This window comes from Neomonachus schauinslandi, chromosome 8, assembly GCF_002201575.2.
Source record: "Neomonachus schauinslandi chromosome 8, ASM220157v2, whole genome shotgun sequence".
Taxonomy (NCBI): Eukaryota; Metazoa; Chordata; class Mammalia; order Carnivora; family Phocidae; genus Neomonachus; species Neomonachus schauinslandi.
Window position 1 is genome coordinate 21,225,891 of NC_058410.1, and position 24,376 is coordinate 21,250,266.

General features: G+C 37.1%; 1 protein-coding gene across 4 annotated transcripts in view; it reads right to left on the minus strand.

Moving 5' to 3' along the window:
• UTRN (utrophin) overlaps positions 1-24,376 on the minus strand; it is a 484,838-nt gene that overhangs the window by 226,108 nt on the left and 234,354 nt on the right. For all 4 annotated transcript variants that reach the window (XM_044917202.1, XM_044917200.1, XM_044917201.1 and 1 more), the window contains 4 exons: positions 23,196-23,313; positions 19,442-19,647; positions 17,710-17,864; positions 3,605-3,794 (listed from right to left, as the gene is read on the minus strand). In XM_044917202.1, the coding sequence (XP_044773137.1) occupies positions 3,605-3,794; positions 17,710-17,864; positions 19,442-19,647; positions 23,196-23,313 (669 nt within the window). The remainder of the gene's footprint in view (positions 1-3,604; positions 3,795-17,709; positions 17,865-19,441; positions 19,648-23,195; positions 23,314-24,376) is intronic.

Genomic DNA, 24,376 nt, shown 5'->3' on the forward strand with positions numbered 1-24,376 from the left:
AGAACACAGGAGATAAAAATATAACAATCCCCAAACACATCTTGTGCGAGAGCAAGAACAGCCACCTATTGTAAAACCACCCCAGAAAGGCAGCAGGGCAGCAGGCTTTTGTCCAGGAAAGAATCAGATCATCTCAATTAATTGGTTCCTGCTAAACTATAAGGCTTATATTTTGAAATATAATTAAAATGATAGTAATATCCTAGAATGTAGACAAGAAAATTCAGAATCAATGCATGCGAACCAATAAACTTAGAGGGTAGCCAATACTAGGCTTTTCTTCAAAGAAAAAAAAAAGTTTCTGCAGTTGAGTCAAATTCCCTTACATAAATGCAGATCCACAGTGACAAAGGCATAGCAAGGCATCTCCTCCTGGATGTTATCCAAATGCCTTATTTCAACATAGTCAAAATGAAATTGATCATTCCTTCACACTCCACACTAACTGGCACCATCTCCCTGAGTTGTTCTTTCCCTGTATTCCCAATCTCGGCCTCTAATCCCGCCTGGCAATCTTCTTAGTCTCTCCCCGTCCCTTGTCTACACATACTATCAAGTCAGTAGGTCTATTCGCCCTGGGACGGCCTCATTTCTGGTCATTATCCCCTCTGCAGATGGCTGCAAGACTATCTTAGCAGACTGCACGCCCTACTGGCAGTTTTGCTCAGTTCAAATCCACTCCTCACAATGCTATCGGCTAGGTTCCTAATAAAATACAAACCCCACAGCATCGCTCTCTTGCTCACTATTCTTTAATGACTTCTCCCTGTTGCCACCAGGTTAAAATATAAAATACTTAATTAGCAAGTCAAATCAGACCCTCGGTGATCTAGACCGCTCAGAAATTCAGGAGCTTCTCTCTCCAAAGGATTGGGTTTTCTTTTGCCAACTCTGCTGAGGAGGAAAGCCTAACTGCCTTGCAGCCAAGCAGTAAAACATAAATACATAAATCCAAATGATCATCCATCCTTAACAGAAATGGCATGTATCACAGCATACTCCCAGAAATTAATCTTCATCTTCCATGGTGCTTCCAAACTATGCTTTATCAGAAACTTACTCAAATTCACCTTAAACTGAAAACAGAACAGACTTGTTCATCTTCATGAAATACTTCTATGGCTCTGCATCCAGTTGTCGTAAGACATGAAGCAAGTACCACCAGTGAATGTGCAACGAGCACACACAGACTGAGGTCCTTATTCCATCTTTTTCAGTGCACCCATAAACTGCCCACCCCCCCCCCCAGCCCCCTACAATCACATCACCAGAAAATTTATTTTATAATTTCAGACACTCTTGTTTGTACATTCATTTTCTTCAACAAACATGTTTCCATTCTCAAACATTCCATTCATTTTAACTACCTGTTCATTCACACAAATGGAGGCGTCATTAATACAAAAAGTCATGGGATAATTTAAATTCTCTGTCTCGGAAATACTCAGCAAAAGGTACTAAGTCTCTTAAATGCATCTACCTATAAGGTGCCAAAAATAAAGCCATAGGATTTTTTTTAAATAAAATGGAGAGAATGTTTTAAAATTAAGATCATTTTTAAAAGGAGCAAGGCAGTGAAAAATCATGCAAATTACCATAACAGGAAATATCCTAAACAAAAGCAAATACATGTGTTTATCTTTAGACAAACAGACTGAAATAGGCTCTTAATAAATGCCCTCTTTCATACTTCTTATGAGCCACAACATTAAATTTCAGCAACTATTTTTGAGAGGCATTTACTATACATGTCATAATGTGCTTTATTATTTTAGTTAGTAACCTTTCTTTCTTTGTGCTGGTTGCCATAAGACAAGCAATCTTGTGCTTAGTTATTTTTATTTAGAAGGAATTTAAACATCTTCATTTACATTTATTTCTACAGTTTGGGTATTCACTAACTATCGAGAAGAATTTTGGCTACGGTAAGAATATATCCCAAGATAAAATGTGCCAGAAGACATTATTAAATGCAGACAGGTCTGCATTTTGCTGATGCTCATCATCAAGGTTCATTTCAAGCCTCCTTTGCTCATTGTCTAAAAACTGTTGCCTCCTCAAATGCACAGGCTGGGTATCTTCTTTTTATACCATTAGGTAAAGTAAGCATCTGTGAGCATTTATAAATCAGGCTTCCAGTTGTTCAAATCATAAAAAACAATACATTCTAGCATCGGCCCACATTTACAGCCCTCTCTAACCCCCCGAAAATGAGACGATAGCTAAATATTTCTTCAAATAACATGGACAGTGGCCTCCTGAGATTCTAGATGGTGAGACAAAAGAACATATTTAACCTCAATACCTGCTGGGTCACCTTCATTACCAAGTCACAAATATATTATGCAATGAACAAGAAATAAGAAGTAATGTAAGAAAACACAGATTTTCGTTAATCTCGAGGACTCCACCATAAAACACCCTAACAGTCCGTATGCACAGGAACAAGTTAAAATAAGTCTATTCCCAAAAGGTCCTTTAAAAAAAATGTCGACACTTTTTAGTGAAAACAATTTCAAACTTAGAGATACTTCGTAAGAATAGGAATAGTTCTAAGAAAGCTACTGTACCCTCTCTCCAGATCCACATATTTGTGAACATTCTGAGTTTCAAGGGAAGAGAATTCTAAGAAAGGACTCAAAAAGGTCATCACAGTGAATTTCATAACGGTGAAGTTAGGGTGTACGGTTAGCAGTCAGTGTTTACCCAGAATTTGCACACACAGCACCGCGTAGGTGACAGTACGGAGTAACGTACTCTCTGCCCTTGAGCAGTCATGTGATCGGCCGGGACAGGAGAAGACATGCCTCAGATGACATTGGGTCACGAGTTCACAGGCATATCAGAAATAATAACAGTCAAAATGATGTGCGAATGACATGGCAGAGAGAAGTAAGCAGATGTGAAACTGTGGTGGACAAGGGAACTGCACCATTAAAATCAGTTTAAAGGAGAAGGTCTGTGACTGGCAACACTAGGTCATTCTACGCAAAGATGGTAACTTCAAGGGCACTGAAGCAGTTGTACTGGGGGGCAGAGAAAGGGTACAGCCATGCTATGTGAGATTCCTCACACATTTTAGTAAAGGAAAGATTTTGTGTCAGCACATTTCGTGGAGGAGAAGAATTTGAACCTCAGACTGCATCTACAGTCATAACTATCAAGCTAAAGACATAAAATACCTCCAAGCCTAATGCTCTTAGTTGTAAATTAAGCCACAGAGCCTTTGCAGCTTTTATATTAAGTATGTTAAAATAAATGGAGAAAGGAGCAACTTCATATTAAAAGGAAATGCCCTTATAATTTAGGATTCAATAAGGCTAAGTGTATAGGGCTTAAAATGACAAAAACAGAACAGCTATGAGGCTGTAAGTCTAAATAAACAAGTATTACTTCCATAAAACAAGGTGTTTTTCCTCTCTTATTAAGTAAAATATTTTAGAGATCGTATTTCCCAAAACCAATGATTCACAGGGGAGAGCATAGATCTCATAACCGAATGAGGTAACAATCTCACCCTTTAATGGTAATAAATTTGCATGTCGCTGGATCAAAAGAGCACAGCGGAAATAAAATTGCTGGGTGCAGGTCCCCGCGCACTTGCCTGCAGCTGCCGTGTGAGCTCCCTGGCCAGCACCGTGTCCTGAAGCGCATTCTCCCGCTGAGAGGCATCCGCAAGCACGTTAACTGTGGTTTCAGCTTCCTGTATCCACTTTAGGAAGTTCTCCAGATCCCGGTGAGAGGCCTGCACGGTCCTCAACTCTGCTTCCAGGGCACTCTGTCTGTCAGCAATGCTGCAAGGAACAACATGATAGGCACGTCTCTATGACTTACGGTGGGACAGCCCACATCACGCATGCCCTAACAAACAAATTAACAGACAGCCTCCCAGGAACTTTTATTTATTTAAGGACCTAATGTAACTGGGAAATTTATTTATACATGTGTCTTGAATAATCCTTCATGGGAGGAGTAATGTGAATAGCGAGAAGAGGGAGAGGGGGAGAGACATCTAAATAGTAACAAAATCACATTCATATCATAAAATAATTATGACTCCATTTTGCAACTCCTAATTGTATATTAAGTTATTCCCCAATGTTTTATTTCAATACCTTAGTATAATTGAAGGTATTGAATTACCTTCTGCCATTTTACCTTCTGAGGAAATACCAGTAAATATTCAGTAGGAGGAGGAAATACCAGTAAATACTCATGCAATGAGTGACTAAATGAATTCTAAGAAGCAGTAAAATCAGATTAAGATAAAATGAAAATAATTTAAAGGGCTTAATTTACCTATTTTAAAACAACTCAGATCAATACAAATTGGTTCTTTAAGCTGATTTAATAATATTAAATTTGAAAAACACTGGAAAGTCAAGCTTTTAGAAACCCTTCATTAAATCTACATCAAAATTAATACACAGAAATATGGAGTTGCAGGATTTAAGAGATAGATATATCTGTAAATTCAATCTTTAAACTTTATATACCTCAAAGCTTCATAAGAAGAAAACAAGTAATTTTAGGTGCACCTGGGTGGCTCAGTCGGTTAAGCGTATGACTTGGTTTCAGCTCAGGTCATGATCTCAGTGTCGTGAGATCAAGCCTTGCACAGGGCTCCGCGCTGGGCATGGAGCCAGTTAAAATTCTCTCCTCTCCCTCTACCCCTCCCTGTGCCACTCTCTCTCTCTTTCTCTCTCTCTCAAAAAAAAAAAAAATTAAAAATGGATACTAACAATTACACCCTAGGTGTTTAAACCCAAGGGAACTGAAAACATATATCTACACAAAAACTTGTGTACAAGTTTTCAGATAGCATCATCATTTATTATAGCCAAATAATACAATCAACCCAAAGTCCATCGATAAAGAAATGGATAGATAAAATGTAGTATACCCATACTTGAATTATTCAACCATAAAAAGGAATAAAGTACTACTTGTTGTAACATGTATGAACCTTGAAAACATGCTGAGTGAGCGAAGCCAGACACAAAAGGCCACATATTGTGTGATTCCATTCATATTTATATGAAATGTCCAAAAGAGGTAAGTCTACACAGAGAGAAAAGAGATTAGTTGTTGCCTAGGACTGGAGTGGAAGGCAATGGGGACTGCTGCTAATTGGGTGTTCGGGTTCTTCTTGGGATGATACAATGTCCTGAAATTTGGAGTATTATGATGGTTGCACAGCATGGTGAATATAGTAAACTCTGAGCTGTACACTTTAATAGGGTTAATTTCATGCTATATGAACTATATCACAATAAAAAGTCAGCATGTGTAATATCTCATGTATATATATTTTCTATTTCATCCACTCATCTATCCGTACATCATGCATCCATCTACCTGTCCTATATACAGGACTGTGTATACACAGATAAAAGAATAAATGTCAGGAATGTTAATATTAAAAGTTATTTCTAGGTGCTGGGCTTTAAGGTGGTTTACTTTCCTGTTTGTACTTTTTCTGTATTCTTTGCATTTATAATGAACACGTATCTTCTTCACACAACAATAAACAAATTCTTTAAATAAATAGTAAAAGATTTAAACAGAGATCATCATAGAAGATATATGGGTGGCAAATAAGCACACGAAAAGATACTCACATCATTAATCATCAGAGAAATGTAAATTCAAACCACAGTGAGATATCACTACATTAGAATAGCTTTAAGAAAATGACTATACCAAGTGCTGGTGAGAATGCAGAGTAACTGCAACTCTCATACATTGCAAGTGGGAGTGTAAAATGGTACCACCATTAAAAAACAGTTTGGCAGATTTTTTTAATAAAGTTTACCATGTACTCAAGAACAATCCAGCAATCCTACTCCTAAGTATTTACTCAAAAGAAATGAAAACATACACTCACACAAAACCCATATGCAAAACTTTATTCATAATGGCCCCAAACAGGTAATAACCCAAATGTCATCAAGCGGTAAACAGATAAACTGTGGTATATGCATACAATGGGATACTACTCAATAAACAACTGACGGATGCAACAACAGGGATGGAATCTCAAATGCATTCTGCTAAGAGAAAAAAGTCAGACACAAAAGCTGTTTCTATTCTTCAGCCATTCTAGAAAGTCATCAACCTCATCTGAGCATTCATCTACTAAAAAAACTCCAATAGTGTTTGGCTAGCTACAGAATAAACCCAAATTGCTTTTCCTGAAACTCAATGTCCTCCACAATCTATCACTAATTCACTTTTCTAGCTTATCCCCCAGTTCTCTCCAATACTCTGTTCAGGTCAACATGGTATGCTCCTTTTTCTCTAGGATATTCTTAAGGCTGTGCCCATCCCCAAACTTCATACACACATAAAAATATCCTTCTGACCACCTCCACTTACCAAAATCCTACCGATCCTTAGGGTTAAGGTCTACGTTTTTTAGAACATCCCAGAGCAATTAGATTTCCTTGCTCTGAGTTCATAAAAGGTCATTACTCCTCTCTATACAGAAATTAATCACATGTATCCTGGAAAAGCCCTTGGATTGTGATCTTGTTTCACGCTTAAATTTTACTTTGACGGTATTACATGGGTTTGTTTTCTGTTCTTGTGTTCTGTAGACTCACTATGGGCAGAAGCAGTCTTATATATCTCCATATTTCTCAGAGTCCTTATTACAGTTTTATAATAAGTATTTATAGAATAATGACAATCTATTTATAATGTCTTTAAACTTACTTCCCAAACACCAGTTTTCAAGAAGCTACTGAGAGATGGCCTCCATAAAAACCAGTTTGTAAATCAAGGAAAAAAAAAAAGACAGGAGAAGTATAAAAACAAGAGATCCAAGAGAGGGAGAAGCAAACAGGCCCTCGTGCTAATGGTGAAAGAGATGTCAGAAGAGACAGTGATGAATTGGGCCAGGTGAGGGCTGTCATCACCATTCCAACTGCTATGTTTTCTTATTTTAACTTGACAAAACTAATGAAGGATACACTCTGACAAAATAAGGAAATAACCCAAAAGAGAAAAGAAAAATACACACAAAAACAAACAAACAAAAAACACATAAAATCCAGGAAATAGGGATTCCAAACTAGGAGGAAAGTACAGAATATCCCTAGGATTATGGCTGTGCAGCAGGCCTAGAAAGTATGTCTAAGAAGAAATGTCTCTAAGAAAAAAATAGTAGAAGTGATAGACCGCTTATTGTGATTGCTTTGTGGGAAATTATACTGTCAGACCTTTGGAAAATGTGGGAAGAATTAGAAACAGGTGCAACGAAACCGAAGCACATAAAAGCAAGGCAATTACGAATTCCAGGTGAAAAAAAAACAGAGAGGAAGCAAAATTATAATAAACTTCAGTGCTTGCTGTTAATGATGCTTAAACATACATAACAATGTCAACACTGAATATCTGTTTATCTAAAAATTCAGCAATGAGATGGTATAGCCACTGTGGGAAAACAATCTAGTGATTCCTCAAAAAATTAAAAATAGAATTAACATATGATCTAGCAATTCCACTTTTGGGCATACAGCCAAAAAATTGAAAATGGGGTCTTGAAAAGATATTTGTGCACCCATATTCATAGCAGCATTATTCACAATAGGTAAAATGTGGAAGCAACCAAGTGTTCATCGATAAGCAAAATGTAATATATACCTACAATGGAATATTATTCAGACTTAAAAAGGAAAGAAATTCTGACATCTGCTACAAAATGGATGAACCTTGAGCACATTCTACTAAGCGAAATAAGCTAGTTACAAAGACACAAATACTGTATGACTCCACTTATATGAGGTACTTAGAGTAGTCAAATTCACAGACAGAGAGTAGAATGGTGGTCGCCAGGGGTGGGGGAAAGAAAGAATAGGGAGTTATTGTCTAATGAGTACAGAGTTTTCATTTTGCAAGGTGAAAAGAGCTATGGGGACGGATGGTGGTGATGGTTGCACAACAGCATGAATATTTACTACCAGTGAATTGTATACTTAAAAATGGTTAAGACTGTAAATTTTATATTATGTGTATTTTACCATAACAAAAAAAAGTGAAAAAAAATTCAATGATGAGGAAGGTAAGAGAATGGTAGCATGAGAAAGCTATATCCTGTACGTTTACCAGAACAGTATATCAATAGACAGTGTCTAATACTGATGTTCTGGAAGATAATAGTACACTCATTTTATGTAGAATATGGAAATGTATAAATGACATAAGGAGAAGCCAAAAGAAGAAAAAGGACTTGCCCCTAAGGAGTGAGTAGTGAGAGAACCGCTATATTTTGTAATAAACCTTTAAGTACTTCTAATTTTTTAAATCATATGTATATATTTCTTTACTTTCTAAAATTTAGAAGCTACCCACTGGAATTTGGGTGGTTAGTGTGGTGGCTGGCGTTTTATCTTCCACCTAACCCCACCCATGTTTTCAATTTTTAAAATATCAACAGAAAAAAAGTATTAAGAAAAACCAAAAAAAAAAAGGTTGTGCCAAAAAGGTACCTAAACACAAAAAATTAAATGAGTACACACATGCAATTAATCAACTGTGAATAGGCAGCTCAACACTCACATGAAATTAATGACTATATAATTTGATAAAGTCAAACACTTCAATTCTACAGAATCAGTATCATTTATTTTTAAGACTAGTCATATGTATAAAATAGGTTATGTGGCAAACAGCTAATGTAAAAGCAGATCATTATAGATTACCTCCATTAAACCTTAAGAATGCCCAGACTAGAAGCAAAAGGATGCAATGTCTGAGAGTCCTATGGGGTTATTTACCTATAAAAATGAAGCAATTATTGACCCTCAGTCCAGAGCTTTACTTTTTTTTAATTTTTATTTTTTAATTTAAATTCAATTAATTAACATATAATGAATTATCAGTTTCAGAGGTAGAGGTCAGTGACTCATCAGTCTTATATAACACCCAGCGCTCATTACATCACATGCCCTCCTTCATGTCCATCACCCAGTTACCCCATAGCCCCACCTCCCTTCCCTCCAGCAACGCTCAGTTTGTTTCCTACAATTAAGAATCTCCTGTGGTTTGTCTCCCTCTCTGATTTCGTCTTGTTTTATTTTTTCCTACTTTTTACTTCTTTTACCTTAAATATCCTTCCTCTCCCTCCCCATTCCCACTAACCTTCCCCGTCTGACCTAATTAATTTCTACCTTCCCTCCAGAACTTGGTGCAGACACCTTCTAGGGCACCCCACTCCACCCATGGCATATGTCCCTTACCCTATTAGTGTGCCATCCTGCTGTCACAAATCACCACAAACTCAGTGGCTTAGAGCAACCTAAATTTATCATCTCACAGTTCTGTCAGTTAGTTTCTGAAACAGGGCTCACTGGACTGAAATCAAGTTGTCAGCAGGGCTATGTTCCTTTGTGGAGGCTCTAGAGAGAGTTCTTTCTCCTTGTCATTTCCAGCTTCTGGCTGGAGGTCACCCATATTCCTTGGCTCCTGACTCCTTTCGTCTTCACTTTGAAAGATGCATGGAATAACCAGGCCCACTCAGATGATCCACGATAGTCCCACCTTTGGAAGATATTCTGCCACCGCATCAAATCTCCAATCATGAGTGAAAGTGACTATTTTGTTATCTGTTTGAAGTTTCTGAATCATCAGTGCACTTGGTACCCCCAGGGCCTACACACAGTAGCAACTCAAGTATGTATTGAATAAACGATTACAAAAATAGGAAGAACATCTTCCTTCCTGCAATATTTTAAGGACAAAATGAGGTATACACCCATAAATGTATCAAGATATGGTAAACACTCAATAAATAATATTTTCCCTAATCTTGTACATGAATGGAGTGAAATATTGGGAAATTAATTTTGCCTACAGCGTGCAAATGTGCAGTTTAATAATAAAAGTCTTGGAGAATTTTTTCGAGTGCACATATATCTGCGTGTCAGATTTTTTGATCACCAATGTAATCAATTATTAAAAATAATGAACATACTAGAAGCTCTATTTACAGCAGTCCAAATTGTCTTCATATTATTACAATAAATACATATTTTATTTTTTTATTTTTTTTAAGATTTTATTTATTTATTTGACAGAGAGAAAGATAGCGAGAGAGGGAACACAAGCAGGGGGAGTAGGAGAGGGAGAAGCAGGCTTCCCGCCGAGCAGGGAGCCCGATGAGGGGCTCGATCCCAGGACCCTGGGATCAAGCACCACATGGGGCTCCTGGCTCAGCGGGGAGCCTACTTCTCCCTCTCCCTCTGCCTGTCCCCCTGCTCATGCTCTCTCTCTCTCTATGTATCTCTGTGTCTCAAATGAATAAATAAAATCTTAAAAAAAAAAAAAAACTAGATCCAATGCTAGAGTATGGTATACTGGGCACTACAAGAATTTTTATCCATTTTCAAGGAATTTCACATGATTTATCATACTACCATGAGGTCAAAAATAATTGCTAAAATGAGAGGTTCAGGAATATGTATGCACATTTTATCGCACAGGCTAATAAATTAACTTTAATACCATTTGCACATTGCTCTCAGAAGAAAACGACCTAATTCTACCACCTCTGCCATTTACTGGTTATATGGCTTGGGATAAATCACTTCAAATCTCCAATTATTTTTTCCATCCTTAAAATAAGTTGCTTGGACTAGATGAGTAAAGGAGTTTCAGAGTCTCCAGGGATCCTTTTAAAACTACATAATCCATCACTGAGATTATAAAACTTGCTAGAAGAGATCCTCCATTCTCACCCCATCCCTAGCTTCAAATCCAGCTTCATCAAGAATCACTGCATGTAAACGAAATGTTACTGATGGGGAGAGATGAGTGCAGTGCAGGCAGCAAGGAAGTCGGGAAGTATTCGTGTGCAAGTTCCTAAGATAACATCCAGCACTGAACTCACATTTGTCTACAATTCTCAGGGAAGAGTTTATATATCCAGCAGTTCAGGTTGCTACATCTCAAGATCAGAAGAGCCAGAGGAGGTTCTGAGAAATGTAATGGGAAAATACAGGGGAAGGAGCGCTGTTACAGGGGGAAAAAAAAAAAAAAAAAAAAAAACGGATTTCAAGTTTAGGGAATTGTGGCTACTAGACAAAGGCAGAGAAGATTTTTTTTTTAAATCTTTTTTAACCTATAAATCATAAAGAATAAGGATAGGTGGAAAGCCTAGAAGATAAACACTCTTCTAGGGTAACTTTAGCAGAAACAATTTTTACTTCAAACAGGAGTAACAGACTATAGAATTCTTTGGGACAAGAAATGGTGCACACTGAAAATATAGAAAGCTTCTCATAAAAGATTCGAGGAATCCATGGGTGACAGATTTATAATAGTTATCTTAAAGGGAATTGGGATTTTTTAAATGTAAACTCTCAGCTTTTAAAGAGATTTCTGCTATAAAAGCAACTGATATTCTACAAAATAGCTTATAGTTATTTTGTAGCATAACAAAACATGGCCACCCACATAACCGACTTTTTTAACGCTATTTTAAAGATGTTATGTAATACTTGATATTTTAAGCTACAAGTATACTATATTGATCCAGTGTGCATGTGCTTATTATAATTGGTTAAAAGAGTGAATGCAACTAGATATGTCTTTTTTTTTTTTAAGATTTTATTTATTTGAGAGACAGAGACAGAGAGAGTGCAAGAGATGGAGAGGGAGAAGCAGACTCCCCGCTGAGCAGGGAGCCGGATGCGGACTCAATCCCAAGACCCTGGGATCATGACCTGAGCTGAAGGCAGCCGTTGAACTGACTGAGCCACCCAGATGCCCCTATTTTTTTCTATTTTAATGGAAAAGAATACCTTCAGAAACCCACAGATATGTGTTGCTAAATTTTGGTATACTTAAAAGGTGACCTTTACAGTTACATGAGATTTAAATATATTTATCTCTTTTGGGAGGAAAATAGTGGCATCAGAAGTTTGAGTGGCATGTAGAAAACTTATAATGAAACAATTCTTTAAGCTTTTCAATGGATATTTTCACAAGGTAATTTTGTTCTTTCGTAAATAAAATAAAATGAGCTAAAAAAAATGTATTAAAGCACCCTTTGGGGAAATGCAGTTGATTTGATAAGAATTAGTACCTGCAAATATACCCTCCAATCTATGGTCTTTTGGTGACCCAGAGATTGGGTCATCATCATCAAGCACTTAAATATTCACTCGATGGGATACTGTTATAAACTGCTAATGCTACACCAACTGGGAAGCTCAAGAAAGGAGCCCCCACTGGCCCCACACCCACTCTATGATGCCTACCCTCCACCTTGTATATAACCCAAAGGAGCAGCTCTCCCTAGGACTGCCACCTCCACAAGCAAATATTTAAGAGCTATATCCGTGGGCGCCTGGGTGGCTCAGTTGGTTAAGCGACTGCCTTCGGCTCAGGTCATGATCCCAGGGTCCTGGGATCGAGTCCCACATCGGGCTCCCGGCTCAGCAGGAAGCCTGCTTCTCCCTCTCCCACTCCCCCTGCTTGTGTTCCTGCTCTCGCTGTCTCTGTCTCTGTCAAATAAATAAATAAAATCTTAAAAAAAAAAAAAAAGAGCTATATCCGTGACAGAATCTACATCACCACATCCTATTTCCCTTTTAGCTAAATCACTACCAAATATCCGGTCTTCATCAGCCAACCAATATTGGACTGTAACTCCAATACTACTCTGCACCTTCCCCAATCTGCCCCAAGCCCTTCTTCTGTTATGTCCAGAAATCTATTCTATGATCAGCAGACCACAGATCAACTCCTTCATCTTATCTTAAGTGAAATTGGTTTCCTTAGGACCATCAATTCCCCTGGAAAACTTTTAATTAAGTTTTTTTTCTTTTTCCTCACAGATCCTACATGCCTCAGGGGAGTCGCTGGAATAAGTGTCCTCTTCCTTGCTTTTCACTGATACTTTCAGGCCACTGTTCTCCCACCTTCCAGGCAAAATCCTCCTCTTTCAAAGCACGAGACATTTGTCCATTACATTCATATACTGACCTCCAGGCCCATGGTCACTGCATAACAGTTATAATGGTTGCTCACTACTTCAAAAGTAAGTAGTGTCTGAAAGTCAATTCAAGATCTGCCTGCCAAGCCACAGGGAGGGACTGCAGAGCTCAGCGGAAGGGAGATCTTAGACACGATTATGGACTAGGAGCCATCTCTGGTTCCACTCCTTTACAAACACCTTCCTCTTCCCTGCTCCCGATCTTCCATCTGCATTCTTTCTACTTGCATCTGAGTAGATAAGCATTGCTAAACATTTATTATTATAAACCACAAACAGGCCGTCATCACTGCCCAGCAAAACTAAAGTTCCTCCAGGAAGCTCCCTGCCCCCACCCACCAGGATTCTGATGTTACCTGTGATTCTATTCAAATCTGTCTCAGCTCCACCACCAGCCTCACTGACAGCATATCCATGGATCAGAAAGAAAGCAGACTCGTTGCAGAGAATCTTTCATCTTCCCACCACATAGTGATTAATAATGTATAAGATATTCCTTATAGCACAAAACTATATTGTCTCATTTGCTTTACAATATTTCAACATAGTTAACTAGGTGTGTGTTAACGTATGTGCATGCATGTATGGAGTATACGTGTACACATACATATACACATACATAGGCACTCTGGGGCTAAACGACATTTCAGACCCAAATCAGGCACTCACACCTCAAAGGTTACTATGAGCACTTTTCAACTTCCAATACATCTCAATTTACACTAAAACATTTCTTAATTGGCATTAAGAGACACAGGGGGAAAACATTTCACAGATGGAAAGAGCAGTGGTCAATGTATATCAGTTAGTTAAAAATGTTAGAGACAGGGGGCACCTGGATGGCTCAGTTGGCATCTGCCTTCGGCTCAGGTCATGATCCCCGGGTCCTGGGATCAAGCCCCACATCAGGTTCCTTGCTCAGCAGGGAGTCTGCTTCTCCTTCTGCCCCCCACCCCGACTCATGCTCACTCTCTCTCTCTCTCAAATAAATAAAATCTTAAAAAAAAAAAAAATTAGAGACGGGCCTTTTGTTTGCAGAATCCAACATACTGGGAGCTAGTTGTGTTTCAGAATTAAGAATTTTCCATACAATAAAAAATTATTATTATGAATGTATCTGTATGACATCTTACACGCAAGTAGGGTCTGAGGCAGCAAACACATTAATATTTCTACAGCTAGGAACAAGGCTATTTATACAACCAGGATAAATAAAGACTATAATAAACAGCCTCATATCAATTCAAAGCTTTCTGTTATCAGAGCGTATTGGATTTTGGCATTGGAGATAAGGGAATGAGGCCCTGTAACTGAGAATGGCCAAATTACTTAGGCCAATTGCAATTCATACAAAACATTTCCTTTGAAAGCTGATATTAAACTTCACACATTATGCCGCAATGACAGTGTTCCATGAGCAAGTATAATAACCCTTCACCGCCCCCCCCGAATTTGGCTGACAATGACGCATATACAGAATACGGCTGGAAGATAAGAGAGCCCTCATATAAGGCCTCTCTGTGACCACTGCAGAGGGCACAATGGACACATACTGAAGAGTGTTACATTATTCATAGTGGAGGCCCCCATATCTTTAATCAGATCTGGTTTCCAAACTCGACACAGATAAACAGTAAGTGGAATCACAGACAGATCCGAGAGGCGGGTCCTCAGAGCAGTCACCAGCAATCACTGACATTCTGATAACAAAGGAGGAAAACAAAATTATTTTTAAAGAACGCCTGACTGCACAGTCAAAAAGGTTTGGATATCAGTCTCAGCTCTGCGCTTATGAGCTGTGTGATCTCGGGTCCTCCTTAACTTTCCTCTGCTTCAGTTTATTCACTGACACAGCGTTGATGAAAATGCTGCCTGTCTATTATGATTTGAGGATTACATAAAATAATGCATGTGAGGGTATTAGCACAGAGACTGACAATGGAAAGACACCCAATAAAATTCATACACTAAAAATAAAGCAGAAAATCTCACAAAGCATAGCAGCCTGAATAAATTACTACCAATTCTTCAGAACTCAGAGCAGGAAGAACATTATCATAACTTAGGATAGAAAAATATCATCTTGGCTATGCTACGTGACTTTGAACATGTCATTCACCTTCTCTGAGCCTGAGAGCATTACATTAGGCCACACATTCTCAAGGGAGGTGAGAAATGGTTCTTTGGTGAGGTAGGGTTGGGGCAGGGAGTGGAAAAATCTACGCTTTTTATCTATAAAGCACAACTATAAAGTATAGAATCAGATACACAGTATAACCATGGTATGAAAATTTCATGGGAGTGGGGATCTAACAAGGCTCTTTGGGGGTTGATGATGTAAAAATGTTGAGAAACACTGGCTTAAATGCACTGTAAGATTGTGTGTAGCTCTTAAAGTTCCTTAATTCTATCTTCATAACAATAATGCCAAGAATTTTTTTTTTAAAATGGTTCTTATAAGTTCATATGTTTTGTTTAAGGCAAGGAAAGATTTGTATATTCTAGAAATGTCTCCAATTAAAACAGTTAAAAATTGCAAATATCACTGTGTTTAAAAGAGAAAATCCTCGCAATACATAGAAACCCCAGCTGTCACTCATGAAAAGGATCCTGTGAGCTACAGTTTTGTATTTTCCCTGCTTTATAGATAGCAATATACCTAAATCATGTCTAAATTTTAATGTTGATGTATTCCCCCAAAAAATGCAGAAAGAAAATAGTATAAGCACAATGACTTGTAACTACCATAAAATTGGAACAGTGTGCTTGTCTTAGCTCTGATCAATGAAAGATCACCTTGGAATATAATTCATTTTTAACTGCCTCTACCATCTAATCTAACTGCTGCTGTAGGCTGTCTTAAAATATTTACCAAGTAAAAGCAAAAAAAAAAAAGAATTGGAGGTGCTAAATAAAGCAGGCTTCACATTCCTAAGTGATCAGTTTTTCTGGTATCATTTACAACAAAAACAAAGTTATAATTCTTACAGATGGATTTTTGGAAACACGCAGATCAAGTATACTTAAGGACTATCTTAGTATTAAAGCTGTATGTCTTAACTGAGATATAATTAACACATAATATCGTACTAGTTTTAGGTGTAGAACATAATGACTGGATGTAAGTATATATTGCAAAATGAATAACACAATAAGTTTAGTTAACATCTATCACCACACATGGCTACACATTTTTTTCTCTTGTGATGAGAACTTTTAAGATCTACTTGGTAACGTTCAAATACACAATACAATCTTGTTAACTATGGTCACCATGCTGTGCGTTACATCCCTAGGATTCATTATCCTGTAACAGGAACTTTATACTTTAAAGCCGTTTTTAATTCATCCTCTTCCCTGCCTTAGTTTGGGGATCCTTACTATATCCAAGTAAGCTGCTACAACAGAAGAAAACAGTTGTACTAAAATGCTAGAAAGAGCAGTATTATAGCTATCTTTTGCTTTAACTACTTCGAAGTGTTGTATTTGCTACCCTAGTCTTATTTCCTCCAGAATCCTAGGTATATTTAGCAACATATATATATATTCACACTCATATACTGCCTCATAATTCTTGTCTTTGAGTTTCCCAAAAATCTAAAATCTACTTTACAGACCCTAACTAAAAATGACTTTCTAAAAAGGTATAAAACACCTCCATGTCAAACTGTTATTAAATGCTTGGCCAAACTTTATTACCAGTAACATGCATCATAAAGTGTTCTAGTATTATCCATTTTATTCACTACAAAATAAATGTGTTTTGATACAAATTAGCTTTCAGGCGGTTATATCTGAATATATAAAGATGTGTGTGAAACCATAATTTCATTAGACACAGGCATTCCCAGTACTGTGCAAGAAGTAAACACTTTTTCCCGATGATGAATATAAATATGCTATCTTAAAGAGATGCTAACCACTGTTTATAGTTCCTCAGACCCTAGGTGTTCAAGTGACAGAAAAATCTCTCTTATAAACACATATGCTATTTTAGACTGTTCCAAATATACTGACTAGACAGAGTAATGGAAAGAAAACAAATTAGTTGAAGCCCTAAATATACATAGTATATTTCAGAAGTCTGGCCTTGGATCCATGTGTTCTCAGCTTCAACTAAGGATGACCTGGCCAAATAGCACACTATTTTAATTATTTTTTTTTATTCTTTTAAAGATTTTAAATATTTATTTGACAGAGAGAGAGCACAAGCAGGGGGAGTGGAAGGCAGAGGGAGAAGCAGGCTCCCCGCTGAGCAGAGGACCCTGAGATCATGACCTAAGCCGAAGGCAGATACTTAACTGACTGAGCCACCCAGGCGCCCCACATTATTTTAATTATAATTAGGGATAATATTACCCTAATGCATCTGCAAATACCTAACCAGTCCTTACCCCCAGAGTACTACAGGATGTATACCAGGTAATACTGGGAGGCATAGAAAAATCAGAACACATAAAATGATCTTTGGCAAGGTTTAGATTCATTCAAGGAAAAACTCCATTGCAGAAATTCAAGTAGATAATGTATAAATATACCTTCTGTATAAGTGTGATAATACTAACCCAGCACCGTACAAAAATAAAAAGTAATAATAATAAGATGTACTTCTAGTAGTCACATATTTGGCATGTTTCCATGAGAAAGCCAAAGCAATCAAATTCTCTCCTTTACATGCATTTAGGTACCTGACAGGCCCTTCATGTTACCTTTGTTTGAGGTTGATCCATGATGTTTTTAAGTACTCGGTGGTTTCTTTCACATTCCTGGTATCATCACTACCATAGTCCTCCAGCAGTTTCTGCAGGATGTTATCGAATGCCATTACAATACCATCACCAGGACCCAGTTCTTGAAGCAATATCTAAGGTGTAATTGCAGGTGTCATTATTAGATTCGGTCACTCAGTAACTAGTACTACCTAAAACACTGGGTCTCCCCATAGGTTTTAACATGTTTTAGACACAAATATCAAAAGAAAAAAGCAAATTATGGGACAAACTCTTGAACATAAGCTTAAATAAAAGTAATTGTGGAAGTAAAAAGGCAAATGTCTAAGGAATGAACAGGAACACAGCAGATGATATTAAAAGACTATCTTTTCCTTTGGGAAATATTTTACTTCCTCAAACCATTTGTTTTTTATTCTGCTATATATCTGATCCTTCTAGCAACATGCATCATACAGGAATGAACTTACTATAGAGAGTTCCTCTCTACGTGCTGGCAAAAATGAAAATGGCCAACAATATAGAAGTCTTCTGTGCCCCTGGGTCACTGTGTCTGTCAACAAAGTTAACTGCTTGGGTGGATCAAGCAGCCAAGCAAGATTTACTAAGAGTCGCTTAAGATGCTGAGTGTGTCCACAGGCAGTGGTTTTCCACCTCTCAGAGCCCCTGGATCAAGATACTCCCCATGAAATCTAAATGACAAATGAATGTTCCTATAATGCTTTTTACAGCAATTGGCAAAAAAAAAAAAAAATACATCCTAGAGTCTGAGTAGAAAAGAGCCACACTCTTGTTTAGAAAGCTATATTCTGAATACCCAATGATTGAAGCATTGATCTCACTTTTAATTGTATTTCTCTAGTTAAGTTTCCTAGGGCTTTGCTGATTATTATATTTAAGTCATTTGGTGAAAACAATCAGCAGATGTCATAAACACAGAAAATGATCCACAAAATCAGGACACCTGGCCACTTCATTTTTAAATTGTAACCATGGAACTTCTACATGTGTGAATTATAAAAACATGCTCTCATGTTTTAGATTTTGCTTCCCATATATTCTTTACAAATGTACACTTTCATCTTAGGCTCTCTGAAGGGTAAATAAATGTTATGCCAAAATATAACCTAAAAACTGTAACCTCTAATTCAAAAATATTTTCTGTAATTATAGAGAGAATTTAAAATGGCACTTAAAAAATACCATTAATGTTCAATATCATCAACTTTATATTCAAACCAATGAAAAAGTTACTTATTCTGACGATATAGATAAAACAGTTTGGTTATAAAACTATTAAAAGAAACTAAACTTATTACCTGATTTGTTCAGTACAGTAGCCTCAAATGAAAATCTCGGAAAATTTTATAAATAAAAATAAGCTCCAGGGTAGACATGGAAGAGAGCAAAAGGAGGGTTCCCAAGATCCTGAAAATATTCTCTTTCTAGATGGTGGTTCATGGTTGTGTTCCATTTGCAAAGAGTCAGTAAGTGATACATCTGGTATACCGGTATATTTCTACTTGTTACACCTCCCAAAATTTTTCAAAAACCTTCCTGGTCAAATTCTTTATATAAATTTCAATGTATATTCTAAGCACTTGTGAAAACATCATGACAAGGGTCCTAAAGATTACAGTTAACAACAGAACAAAAAAGTACATCCAACAAACTGATAATGCCAAAAAAACACAAATCTAAAGAGTCTTACTTGATTATCAGAAATCTGCTTGATAAGTGGATCCCTTCGGGCTTGTTGGAGAATATAGAGTCGAGCCTCATATTTTCTCATAAGTTCCTCGGTTTCCTCCCTGTGGTCATCCCACTGAAGACTGTCGATAATCATATCCTCCAGCTGCTGCTGTCTTAACTCAACACCATGCTGAGTGCTGTCCCACTGGTTCTTGACCTTTTCCACTGGAGGAGGCATATAAAAATAATCCCAGAAACTAACGATCAGGAAAGGGGAAAAATACCTGATACCAAATTTCTCATAAGTAAGGTTATAAATAGGAAAGAAAAAGAAGGCAAGTCGGTATATACATTTTAAGGGAATTTAATACATGTCTGCCACACTACACAACTGATACATTTCCGAGACTATTCTTGAAGAAGAATCTTGAATTAAATTCTATTTTAAATGCCCTGAAATATCTCACAATAAAAATATCTACTATGGATAAACCAAAAATTCTAAAGAAAATAAATTCCTATCTAATGTATATTCACAGACCCTGGTTTGATGAAGGCAGAGTGTAACAATACTTTATGACAGAACTTTAAGACACAGATGCAGTCACTTGTCATCCTCAAAGGAGATATTCTAAGGTTGTCAAGATTTTACAAGGAAAAAATCTAAGAATACTTTTCATATTGTTTTACTGTAGCATGAAACCTGTCTAAAAGAAAGTATTTTTATACGTTCAAGAGAAACACTAAAAGCAAATTAGATTCAAGTTCTATGTACCCAGTAGCTCTTTACCATAAAAAAAATCCACATTACTTCTTTTCTTCTTTCCTTTTTATTGTTTCTATTTTTCTTTCTCTCTCTTCTGTCTACTCTCCTCCCTTTTTCTTCCCTACCTTCTGTCCTCTTCTCATTTTCAACATGGAGCTAAAGAAAGATCTAAAGAAACTTAAACTTTTGACTAATTACTTCATGAGTAGTTCAAGATCTTGAGCTGAAGCACTAGTCAACAATAGCTTTGAATGACTTCAACAACCCACTGATAGTAAGTAGGTAGGAAATTAAAAATAAACTTCTAGAAGATGCTTTGGATGTCTCACAGACTGTAGAGCAATAGTTGAATACTGGGCCAGCAAGAACTGAACTATAAAATAACATTGCAGCTAAGTCCTATTGGGACCTATTGGTAAAATTCTTGGGATAACAAAAGGTTATAGCAAGCCATAAGAGTGATCAATTTAAGATTGTTCAGAACACTGAAAATTATACTTATATGTAATAATTTTTTTAAATTGTTCATTGAATTTATCTATTTTAAGATGCCTTGTTCAACAGTTTAAATAGATTGCCTAAGTTTTTCACTTAAAGAAAGAAGGAATTTATCATAATGTTCTACTTGTCAGTTAAAAAGTTACTTAAAGTACTTATGACCAATGCTATTACTAATAGAATCCTTTAATATTGAACAAATAAAATGAAAGACATCAAGTGAGAGCACATATCACAAGCTTATCATTAAAAATAAGCAAGTTGTTCTATTCTTTGTGAATAAGTGCTAAAAGCACGTTATTATAGGCAGTACACTCCTGCTGAGAATATTTTTTTCATATGATGAATAATGACAAAGATTATGCAGCCTCTATGCAAATAAAAAAAGGAGAGAAAACAGAGAGGGAGTTAAATTGGAAAGGGAAGATATTCAGAAGAAGAAAGAAAAGTCTTGTCAAAAACCTTAAAAGAAAGTTTGGACAAATAGGAGGTGGTAAAAAATAAATAAATAAATAAAATGGTAGAAAAAGCAAAATGGAGAGGACTTTGTAAATAGTTTGGTGTCGCTAAAGAAGAGAAGCTCTTCTGCCATGTAACAGGAAATGGAATCACTCCAGAACAGGCACAAGGAATCCATCAATTAAAAAAAAAGGGGGGGGGGGGGATGGGGCTCCTGGGTGGCTCAGTCAGTTAAGCGTCTGCCTTCAGCTCAGGTCATGATCCCAGGGTCCTGGGATCGAGACCCACATCGGGCTCTCTGCTCAGTGGGGTGCCTGCTTCTCCTTCTCCCTCTGCTTGCTGCTCTGCCTACTTGTGCTTTCTCTCTCCATCAAATAAATAAAATGTTTAAAAAAAAAAAAAAGGAATGGGGCACCTGGGGGTGCAGTAGGTTGAGCAAACCGACTCTTGGTTTATTTCCACTCAGGTCATGATCTTGGGGTCATGGGATCGGGGCCCCGTGTCAGACTCCATGCTCAGTGCTCAGCAGGGAGTCTGCTGGAGATTCTCTCTCCCTCTCCCCGCTCATGCTCTCTTCTCTCTCTCAAATAAATTAATAAATCTTTTCTTAAAAAAAAAGAGGGAGAAAGAAGGAAAATGGCTTATGTAGTAAAAAATAAACCAACATTAAAAGAGACACTAAAAGTTCTCTGCTAACTCATTTCTTCCAATAACATTGCTGCTGTCACATTGATATTAAAATCGAAACATACTTTTGACTTTCTTCTCTTCAGAACTATTAGACAAGGTAATAAAATACCTTCCAGTTTATAGTCTGCCACAAATATTTATTAAGTACTTAATTTGTACTGGACACTGTGGGAGGCCCCAGGGCCAGAAAGATGAATATTTACCATCTATGGGAGAGAAAATCAAAATAATTGTGAGATCTACACTGACATTATGGGGGGAAAGGCCACAGCAGGAACTAAAGATAGAAAATACAGTTCACCAGGGACCAGTAGAGGGTGGGAAAGACTTCACAAAGGGGGTGACATTTTAGCTACTGAGTAGAATTTTACCAGGGGAGAAAAGGCCAAGAGGAAAAAAATAATGCAAATAATTAGGAACTACCAGGACATTTTAAAGAATATCTAAAATATAGAATAGCTACAGATGGGTGGAGAGCTGTATGGGAGAGGGGATGATGAAAGCAGGCTGTGACTATCCCTATATGACATTTTTGAGAATTTAGACTTTGTTTTATATGCCATACAGATTTAACAGATGATTTTAAGTCAGAAAGCAAAATGAAACAGGGAGCTTTGCTGTGGTTGTTGTGTACGTTTATTTTTTGTCTTGTTTTATTTTGCTTATAACTTAATTATTCCCAAATTAGTACCAGGCCCATAGGTACAAGTGTGTTGCTCAATAAATTCTTTTTGGAATGAATTTGGAGAAGAGAAGTTAAAAGACATAGCAAGATCTGGTTTTATTAATTAATTATAATGGAAGCATGGGTTTGCATTCCAATGTTTTCTCTAACTTTTGTTTTCTGATTCCTTTAAGAGGAATCCTAACTTGGAGCGCCTGGGTGGCTCAATCGGTTAAGTGTCCCACTCTTGGTTTTGGCTCAGGTCGTGATCTCAGGGTCAGAGGATCAAGCCCCACGTTGGTGTCCGAGCTCAGGTCGGAGTCTGCTTGGGATTCTCTCCCACCCTCTCCCTCTGCCCCTCCCCCCACTCACATGCATGCGCTCTCTCTGTCTCCCATACATACATACATACATAAATCTTTTTTAAAAAACTAAAAATAAAAAGAAATCTTAACTTAAAAGAAAAAAAAATCCAATGTACCAGTAATTACTTAAAAGTAATAATGTTAACACTTTAAGGAATTCACATAGGAATAGTAACAAGGTCCACAAAAAATAAAAATCAAAGGAAAACTGTAGTTTAAGAGTATCAAATATCAAATAATATTAATTTCTGGTTGAATAATCTGTGAAAATGTGTGTGTGTGTTACCATTTTCAGAGAAAGAAGATGATATATAAATTTTTTTAAACGTACATTTTTCTGTGATTGCTGTCCTCACATCTGAACTGGAAGCTTTATTTTTCAAGTTCTGTGCCAATGTAAAAACATAATCAAGTTGAGGATGGCGTTGTTCCAAGTCAGCCTTTGTGATCTGTTAAGAAAAAAATGATTATTAATCTAATGAATAAGCCTTACCCAAAGGGTACTACTAACAGAGCAAAACTGGTGTGCGGACATCAAAATTGTTTTCCTCTTATACAGGACAGAGAGGCATCAGCAATACAGCAGAAAAGAGCAAGGTTTGAAGTCAAAGGCCCTGGGTTCAAATCTCAGCTCTGCCACTTTTCATCTGGGTTACCTGGCAAGGCACTTGACTTTCTGTGTTTTTGTTTTCATGAAAAGAAATAATAGAAAACTTACAGCTCGGCTATATCAAGTCTGAGGAGCTTCAATGAAGAAAATCCCTATGAGAAAATGGCCTGAAAACCTTAGCAGTGATTTCTGATGATACCTTGTGTGTCCACCCTACATGAGATATAAACACAAACTAATGTCATCTACAGGGATGGGGGTGAAACATTCAAAAGATGATATTGGAATAAAATTAAATAATCTCAGACATGAAAAATGCTGCTCTAGAGACTCTGTCAAAGTGCTAATAAATAGGGGCAAAAAGTTTTAAAAATCAGGAATATAGTGTGTTTTAAGCATAGAACTAATAAACAGCCGTAACGATTAGAAAACACAATTTCCAATAAGTACAAATAGGATGGCAAAGATTCTCTCCCAGCTCTTCCTCTTTATAAATTCACTAATTTTGCAGATTTCAATTAGCCCTAAAAAGTGTCAAATATTACTTCTAGATGGATTATTTACAACTGCTAATCCTGAATCCCAGAGAGACATTTCAATGAAGGCTGATTTCCTTCTAAATGGCCCAAGAACCTCTCAACACAACACATCTGAAACTAAATCACTCAAACCTCATCCACACCCCATTTCTTCTATTCTTTATTTCCACTAATTGCAATAGCATCACGTTAGCCATTCAGAAAGGGCTCTTTTGCTTGCTTTAATAAGCATCTCTTGCCTCCAATTTATCCTAAGCACTAAAAAGCATCCCAGTCTTCTCATCAGTGCAGGGCATTGTTATCATTAGTCTGCAGCCACCATTAAAAAAGGAAAAGAAAAGGGCGGAAAGATGCTTGCCAACT